The sequence below is a fragment of the Serinus canaria genome, chromosome 2 (genome assembly GCF_022539315.1).
Source record: "Serinus canaria isolate serCan28SL12 chromosome 2, serCan2020, whole genome shotgun sequence".
Taxonomy (NCBI): Eukaryota; Metazoa; Chordata; class Aves; order Passeriformes; family Fringillidae; genus Serinus; species Serinus canaria.
Window position 1 is genome coordinate 119,904,806 of NC_066315.1, and position 9,503 is coordinate 119,914,308.

General features: G+C 44.0%; 1 protein-coding gene across 2 annotated transcripts in view; it reads right to left on the reverse strand.

The window, feature by feature from the left end:
• Positions 1–1,051: 1,051 nt before the first annotated feature.
• RPL7 (ribosomal protein L7) overlaps positions 1,052–9,503 on the reverse strand; it is an 886,137-nt gene continuing 877,685 nt past the window's right edge. The window contains exons 1-7 of one of the 2 annotated variants that reach the window (XM_009086043.4): positions 8,600–8,745; positions 7,378–7,480; positions 6,508–6,674; positions 5,727–5,864; positions 5,248–5,357; positions 3,922–4,132; positions 1,052–1,116 (exon numbers count right to left, since the gene is read on the reverse strand). In XM_009086043.4, coding sequence (XP_009084291.1) covers positions 3,924–4,132; positions 5,248–5,357; positions 5,727–5,864; positions 6,508–6,674; positions 7,378–7,480; positions 8,600–8,613 — 741 coding nt within the window. In that variant the 5' untranslated portion in view covers positions 8,614–8,745 and the 3' untranslated portion in view covers positions 1,052–1,116; positions 3,922–3,923. Of the gene's footprint in view, positions 1,117–3,921; positions 4,133–5,247; positions 5,358–5,726; positions 5,865–6,507; positions 6,675–7,377; positions 7,481–8,599; positions 8,746–9,503 lie in introns of those variants that run through there. The other variant, XM_050970286.1, reaches the window with a different exon arrangement.

Consider the following 9,503-nt stretch of genomic DNA (forward strand, 5'->3'; position numbering starts at 1 on the left):
AGTCCCTGGCTTTCTTTTAATCTGTTCTCTGCTACACCTACACATTTATCAGCAACTGTTCATATCCTCATGAATACTCTGCTCTTCCACTTTATAGTATCTGCAATCTAACACTGCAAACAAATTACATTATTAAACTGAGTGATTACATTTAATTTGGAAAGAAATTACTATTTTGTTAAGTACTTCATACTTCCTTGGCAAAAAAAAAACCAAAAACCTGGAGATGTTCAAAGCTGGAAGTAGTTATCCAGCCCAGAGGTCCCCAGCACCGGAAGGACATCAACTGATTGCACAAAGTCCAGAGGAGGTTCATGAGGAGGATTAAGGGGATGGAGCACTTCTCCCATGAGGAAAGGCTAAAAGAATCAGAATTATTCAGCCTGGACAAGAGAGGACTTCAGGGTCACCTGACTGTGGTCTTTCAGTACCTTAAGAGAGCCTACAATAACTTTTTTCCTGAGAATGTGGGGACAGGACAAAGGGCAATGGCTTCAAATTGAGCGTAGATTTGATTTTAGGAAGAAATTATTTACTGTGAGGATGGTGAGGCACTGGAACAGGTTGCCCAGAGCTCTGGATGCCCCAATCCTGGAAGTGGTCAAGGCCAGGTTCTATGGAGCTCTGAACAACCTGGTTTAATGAAAGGTGTTCATGGCAGGGGCATGGAAACTAGATTTTATCTTGAAGATCCCTTCCAACATAGGCCACTTTATTATTCTCTGATCTTAAGATGTTAAGAACACATTGACAGTTGCTGCTTCTTTACATAAAAAAATTTTCACACAGCTTTCTGGTGCACTACAACTAAGCAGGAACCCTGCCGACTCAACAACAGCACACAGCTCAGTTTGTCACTTATTGATGCAACTCATAACCTCATCTGTTACCTGCACAAATGATTCCAATTTTCTTCCTCCAAATGAAGGTTAAATCTACATACTGCTAATTCAAACTATGGCTCTTTGAAACACATGACTCCAAACTCAATCTCACAAATGCTGCCACTTCAGAAGAGGATCACAAAATGAGACCATTCGAGACAACAGACTGTTTTGTGCAAGATTGTTTTATTAACAGACCAGACTCCGAAATATTGCAGCTGGGCATCTTTACCTGCAAGGCAAAGAAGACAAAGATATCATTAGGCACATGTCGATCTCAAACAACTCTGGCCACATGAAAAAGTAATATGCTTTTACAGTTTGTAATTTTGGCTGAAAACACTCATTTTATTTCACTGGATTTAAGACTACAGTAATCTCACACACAGTAACTAACTTCTACATTAACATCTCTTCACTGAAAACAGAGATTTTGAGTACCAGACATAACAGGATAAACATTTCCACCTTGAACCACTGATACCTATACTTGATATTTAAAGACATTGTGCATATTCTAACTTTTGCTGCACTCTCATTTTTGGCACATTTCAGAGACTGTTTACCTACAAAAATGAAAGCACAAAAGCTCACTTGAGTCCAGTTCCTGCAAAGTTCGCTTTAAAATTTGATGAAATTCAGTATGTTGCCAATACTTATGTTGCTTTCAAGCAACAAATAGCAAATATGCTGCTTTCAAGTACTATGCTCTTTCCTCCCACTCCATACAAAGGAATCAGTACTGGAAATTATTTTTTTCATTCACTTGAGAATATCACAGCAGGAAACTACTTATAGGAAAGGAATACTCCTCTTCAGATACACAGCCCTTCATAATGACATTATCTGGAGAAAGTACTGCCCGTATGTCACCTGAACCTACTACTCTAGTTTGCCTGCAACCTCAGCAGAAACTACAACATTCTTCTATTTTCTATATGTAGGCTACTTGAAGTTTAAACACGTGCTCTATTCACAATAGCAGGAAAAGAAAGTTGAAGAGAAAATAACAATCAGTTATCTTAGATTTAGTCTACAGGAAAAGCATAGCAACTGCTTATAAGCGTAAAATAAGAAACTGCAAGGTCACTTCCTAAATGAAAAGATGAAGTAAAGCTCTAATGTATGCCACTTATATGGAATGCTGAGCTACAAGTCCAGTGAAAAACATGAGCAACTACATGAATGAATATCCCTTGCAAAACACCAGCCGTTGCAGCAATTGACAACAACTGCAATAGTGAACTAGAAGCTTCCCATTTCTAGCAAGGTCTTGAAAACATTATCAGCATACATCTGCCTTTAGCAGGAAAGATAGAGCAGAAAGGATCTACACTGACAGAAAAGATGCAGTGTTTCCATTAAAAACAGCATCATGCTCAGAAATCAGACAGGAGCACACAGTCCTTCTCAGCCTTGGTTATGCACTAACTTCAAGGACACATTTGCCAGTACTGAACTTCCAAGTTTCTGCCACCAGCAGAAAAATTTCTACAAGAGTAGTGGGAGTAACTTAACATCACTCCAGGCACCAAAGGTTACAGCAATTCTGCTCCTCAGTTACCAACATCTTCCCACAGTTGAGCGAAAAAGTTTTTTAAGAACACTGTCCTCAGTAAGGAACTGTTTCCCTGAAGCTGGAATTTCCACATGCCATATAAGCAGTGCTTTAAAACACCACTGACTTCACAGATGGGAGATAACAGCACAACATGCAAGGAGCTTGAACTGAGGAAATCGCAGCCTACAAAAACAGCTTCAAGAATTAACGCTGTCAATCAAATGGAAAGTATTTCCTAGATCTCCTTTAGCTCTTTGGACAGAAAGCAGAGCCCAATGAGCTCAATTTGCTGTGCCTTGGCTATAAGAGTTTTTTTTATAAGACTTGAGGGGAAAAAAAACCAAAAGAGCAGAAGAAAACAACATAAAACTTCCTTCCCCTCAGAAACTTTTATTTCCAAATTTCAGAAAATTTAATTTCTGAATAATCCAAATGGAACTGTACCTGTTTTAAACTGTGGAGTCACTACACTACTCATTTTTAAGTACCAATCCTCTGAAGCTAGAAATTCATATGAAAACTGTGTATGTGATCTAAAAGAAAAAACAGAACCTCACAAAAAACAGCTAAACAAAAGCCCTACACCAAATAAATCCCAAAATGCCAACCAAAAAAACCCCACTTTGACATTGGAGGAGTTAGTTTGGGGAAAATTAGGTTTTTGTTTGATATCCTTTCCAAACACTCTAAGACAATGAAGTTTTCCTTAACTCCAGCATACCTGTCAAAGTTTTCAGTCAAAAAGATATTTGACTGAAACTAAGATAGAGGCAACACTGAAGGTAGTTTAGTGTCTAAAAAGCAAAGTGAAGTACAAGAACTCAGAAATGTGTTGGCTTTGAATGGTGAAGACTTCTCACCAATGCAGAAACAGCAGAGTGACAATATATAAGACATTGTTTGAATAGGTCCTACCATTAAGACTCAGTAGTCACTGTTAAATCACTTAAAGTGTTAATAAACCTCATTTCTAAAGGACAGAGTACTCCAACAGGCAAAACAGTCTTTCAAAAGGACCAACTTGGTCACTATGTATGAAAGCTTTAAATGAATCATTCTGAAGCTTGAACAAGCTGAAAATTTAGACCAGTCCCAATCAGGCTTTTCTAGAAAACCTGAAAAAAACATGGTACTTGCATTCACAAGATTTCAATCATATTAACAGGTTATTTATGAGGCTTAAAAGTTTAAGCCCAGATCTCAAGGCTTCCCAACAGAAAATCAAATAAGGCTTTAAACAAGTTAATTGGTAATGTCTGTATTTCCTAAACATATCAGTGATACTGACAATTTAACATCCTAAATGTTTAAGCTTTAGCAAGACTTCCAAAATAAAACCAGAACACTATATTTTTCAAGTAGCTTTATGCTGTAGGTACCACCCAAGAATGAGTGAGCATCTATTAAATTTGAATGTCTGACAAATGACAGCAGCCTGCAGAGCTGAACAGTTGACAGCTTTGGGCAATATCTCACCATTAGTTCATTCTCCTTATGAGTCTGTTGATCTGGTCTTCTCTGTTACCAGCATCCCCACCTTCCACAAAGTGGATTGTTTTCTTCTTCATTCCACCCCGAGGAGAGGATAACTTGAAGGGCCAAAGGAAGTTGTTCACAACTTTGAAGTTCTTGCCAACAGTGTAAATTTCATGGATCACATCTTCCATGCAGATGATGCCAAGCTTTCCTAAAATTCAGACAGAGTTTTCAGAAAGACTTCAGAGGCACTGGTCAATAACAAACTAAAAATTATCATGCTGTTACTGTCATGCCTACTTATTTTGATAAACTTCAGGAAGTCAGAAACCACTCACTTTGTCATGAAACTGAATGACTGACTTTTCCAATTAAAATGGATTAGCTGCAGCCAAGTCAACATTTAGATGGCATACTTGGCAAGAGACATCAGTTTCAACTGTTAAATATTTGCTGCCAGCAGTGAGGAACAACAAAAAACAACCCGCACTTACTGAATCTCAGGAAAACACTGTTCTTTGGAGAAAAACTAGATTAAATACACCTAAATCACTGCAATGTATAACTCAGGGAAACTCACTAGCTATTACATTAGGCTGCTGAATAAATGCTACAGCATGTCTCCTTATTGCTGAAGACTCTGGAAAAGCATTATGTTACAAGCTAACTCTTTTAAAACACAGTGCTAAAAAGAGATTACAACAGAATACATGTGTATTTTGGATGCTTATCCACTGCACAGAAAAAGAAACAAGCATGACAGCCTAATGGGAAGGAAAATGCAAATCAAGTGCCCAAAAAAGGGAGAGACTTGAGTGGTCGTTATCACTCATTCTGGCAGGACTGCATGAGAAGGGAGCTTCCCAGAGCAGTCAGTATCCCAACTGTTCACCATGCTTTACTCTTACTGAATACACTGATCACTACTACCTAGTTCTTTCAACAAGTTTAAAAAGTCTGTTTACCAGATCACAAAAGTCAAAGAAAAAACGTCTAATAATAAAGTCTGAAAGTTCAAAGCTATGATGACTCTTTCATGCTACAGCACTTTTTCTTTACTCAAAGACCTACTGACCCCATAAAGGTCAAGGAGGTTACATTTAACATTATAAATTTAAAAGGCTACAATTTGATTCCTTACACCTGTTTTCAATACTTTATGATGGAAGTTACTTCCAGCTTGCTTTGTATTAAACAATTAGGACAGAAGTAGAGCTCATAAGTGAACACCAGTGTACTGCAGTGACACTTAAGGACAGTTTTCCAGCTCAGCGCTGATCACCCCGAGGCACGCAGCTGGCTTCCCATTTGCCCAGCAAAATTTACCAAGGCGTTTCTGGATCAGGCGGTTGTCAGTCAGAGCAATGCGCTGCTTGTTGATCTTGCCATAACCTCGCTTGTAGATCAGTTCGTGCACGGACTTCAGGTTGGGGTAACTGAAACAAAACAGTCACGTTCAAAGAAGGAATTTTAAGTCTTAACAAGCCTCATTTCAGGGCAACTTTAACATCCCCGACTTGGACTTCCATACCAAACAAAGATCATTTCAGCATGTCCCACATGTAATCACAAAAGCAACAGAGAAGCAAATCTCACACTAAGTTCCCAAGAACACCAGTACAAGAGTGCAACCATTACCAGCAGCCATTACCTTTAAAGCACTGCCTTAGGCATATTTTCAATTCAAAGATGGAAAAGCACACAGAAAATTAAAACCCCCTGCAAGTCCAGCATAGCAAAATGCAAAACCCACTTAACAATTGCACCCTGATTAGGTACAACTGGGCCTTGGGCCTTTCACTCACCCCCAGGCAATGTAGGGTTCAACAATCCGCAACATGTTGATAGAGGCTTTGTTGAGTTTTACAAAGGTGCCGTTAAAAATCTGCCGCAGGCGAAGAAGCTGCAGAACCTTGCGAACCTTAGGGCTGACACCATTGGTACTGGAGAGGAAAGTGAAACAGTCTGAATTATCAACATCCCAGAAACACTAGGTATCAGGTTAAAAAACAACCCTGAAACACAACAGCGCTGGTCCCATACAAAAACACATTTCATGAACTACACAAAGCAAGCTTAGTAAATTAACTTACTACTGCAATATATTTCAGTATGAAGTTAAAACATCCATTTCCATGAAAAGAACTAAGTACTACACTTAAACAATTTAGAACTAGCCTTGTGCTGTCCTAAACATAATTCTATCAATCACACTTTTTTTTTAGTTTTCTGTAACACTTTACCAGAATAGAACAAAACAGGCACTTGAGGAACAGATCAGCAGAATGTTTGGGAAGAGGGGCAAGTAATTTTATCAAGTCAAAGGTGAGAAAGAGTAATTGTCTGCGTGTATTTTCAGCCTTGCCTTCTTAAAAATCAGGAATTCCTAAAGACAGTAGGCAGCAAAATGATTTAGCTCTTAATTAAACACACCTCAAGGGCTTGTAAAGTATCTACCAGCAACTTCTCAAGCCACTTGCAGAAAGTTTTATCTTATTAATGTATTTAAGGCCTCAAAACAGAGAGGTAACAAGAAAGTGAAATAAAGTACTTTTGAACACTGCTTATATCTGTACCCAACCTTACCCTCTTATCCTGATCACAAATGCCAGTTTTGGCTCAGCTGGGACGTAGTAATTGCCAGCTTTCCGGGCCATCCTGGCCATCCGGATCTCCTGCCTGTACATGTGCCTGTACTCCTTGTGGTAAGCCTGGGCTCTGGCATAGATGAGCTTCCTTTGTGTCTTGCGGTACTGCAATAAATTGGAAATTGTCTGAAGTTAGAAAGTGCTTTTTAACACATGAAAATCACCTTCAAGTAACATGCCATACTCTAGAACTTCCCCCCCAGGTAACACAGATCAGTATCACACAGCTCAGAACAACCCTCAGTGATGCTCCAGAGAACCTGGCAGGCTGCTACACAGCAACCAATGTTATCATTCCTGACTCTTCATCAGCACTATGGTGATGAAGAGTAATGGGTACAAATTAAAAGATGGACAGTTTGGGTTAGATATAAGAAAGAAATGCTGAATTGTGAAGACAGTGAGACACTGGAATGGGTTGCCAGGGCAGCTGTGGATGGGCCAACCCTAACCGTGTTCAAAGGCAGGTTGGATTGGATCTTTGAGCAACGAGGTCTAGTGGAAGGTATCCCAGTCCATGGCACAGGGGCTGGAGCTAGATGATCTCTAAGGCCCCTTCCAATCCCCTATAGTTCTAGGATTCTCTGCTTACACACCAAGCTCCCCTTACAAAGGCTATAACCCCCTGTACATTAAGGACAGCTGTACACTTTACTCTTAACTCTGCCCAGAACTTTATCAGCCACTTAAAGCCTATTTTAGTCCAAAATTTCAAGAAAATATCAACAACCTGCATCACATCAGCAGTAGCAGCAGCTGCTACTGCAGCAGATAAGCAATCTGAGTCAAGGGATCAAAGGATATTCACCTTTTTTATAGCCAAAATCTTCTTCTGACGTTTGGCTTTCATGACCGCATAGGCCTGCCGCTTCTTCAGCAGGCTCTCGGGCACAGAGGGCACCTTCTTTACTCTAAATGAGAGCAGAAATAAAAGCTTTTAGCTGGTTGAATGAAACTCAATGACAGTACATGTGACAAACATCAAAACTCTTAAACATAACATGTGTGCAGGCCTTGCTACCTTGAGCCACGTCACTGCACCTTCCTCATCCTCACTGTTCCCAGGCCTGGAACAGCATCCCAGGACAGTTCCCCGGGACTGAACTGGGTGATTTTCTGCTTCAGAACCTGCACCATCCACATTTTGTACCAGACAAGAAACCCTGACAGACCCACCAGAGCTGCACACAACCATAACTACAAAGACCTGTCCTACTTTGCTACAACTGATAAGAAAACAAAGACGTTTTAAAAAACTTCTCTCTGATCAATGAACGTTTTAACAGGTACTTGAACAGGAAAAGATTATTTGGGAATGCTGTGAAATTTATTTGACAGGACTCTCAACTTTCTCAGACTATCACAGAGTGGGTGATGTTGGAAGGGACCACGGTGGGTCATCTGGTCCAACCTCCCTGCTCAAGCAGGATCGTCCCAGAGCACGTGGCACACGATTGCATCCAGATTGTTTTCAACACCCCCGTGAGGGAGACTCCATAACCTCTCTGGGCAGCCTGTTCCAGTGCGTGGTCACCCGTACGGAAAAGAAGTTTCCCCTCAACTTCAGGCAGAGCTTCCTGACATCTTTTTGTACCCCGTTCCTTCTTATCCCGGAAATTTAAAACTCTTAGACACGACAAAACTTGTCTCAACAGCGTTTGCAGAGCCACAGCCACCCTGTCGAGCGCCTACACCAGCCCGAGGGACAATCACTCCCTACTCCAGCCCCAACACAGCCCTGCTCGCCCGCCTAGCCCGGAGGAACTCGCCGGCCCGGCCCCCTATTCCCGGCCGCGACGGCGCTCGGGGCCCGCTCTCCCTCCCCACCCCGCCAAGGGCCTGCGGCCGCAGCCGCCACCAGCGGAAGGGCCGGGCCGCTGGCGGCTCCATCTCCGCCGCGCCGGTCCCTCCCCTCCCACCACTCCGAGCCGCGGAGGAGGCACGGCGGCCCCGGAGGCGATGTGGGCAGGGCTCGGGCGGCGCGGCGGCCGCGGATGGCGGCGGATGGCAGCGGGAGAGACGGGACTCACTCCTTGTCCGCCATGGTCAGCGCCGGAAGAGAGGGGCGTGCGCGTGCGCGGCGCGCTCTTAGCTCATTCGCCCGCGCAGGCGAGGCCCTGCCCGCCGGCAGGACCCCGGGTTTGGACGTCCACCGTTGTGCCTGACCGCCGTGCGAGCGCCTGGGTGACCGGCGAGTGCCTGAGGTAAAAGCGTTCGGGAGCTGCTTCCGCCCAGCAGAGCTGGAGCCGGCTGTGTCCCGGGATCGGCGGTGTCCCGGGCACGGGCTGTGTCCCGGGATCAACTGTTTTCTGAGCTCTGGCAGTGTCCCGGGCACCGGCTACTTCCGGAGTATTGGCTCTGTGCCGGGATCGGCTGTGTCCTAAACACTGACTGTGTCCCGGGATCCGCTCTGTCCCGAGCACCGGCTGGGTCCCGGAATCGGCTATGTCCCGGGCCGGGCGGGAACCGCTCCGCCACCAGACCCGGCCTTCCCTGCAGGAGGCTGAGAGCGAGCTCTGGGTGGCGGGGCTGCCAGCGGGCTTGTGTGGGACAGGATTTCCCCGGTGTCCGCCCTAAACCCCGTCCTTAACGCCACCTCCAGCCCGCGCTCAGTACCGCGGCGGGAATGGAGGCTGGGAGAGAACGCCGCCCGTAGGATCCTTCACCGGGACGCACGGGCAAACGGGAACCACGGGCTCCGTTTCTGCCGGGATGTGTATTCATCAGGCTGGGCATCTTTTCTGTTCGTCGTGCGGAATCAGTGACTGCACCGTGGAAAAGGGAGGGCGGCTCGGGAAGCAGCGCTGCCCAGCGCAGCAGCTTGAAAGGCTGCTCAAGGTTGTGGCTCCTAAGTCTCATCCTGTGCGCGCCTAAAATCACCCAGGGAGACACCGGCATATCATTACACACACACGGGAAGAAGAGAAAACTCTG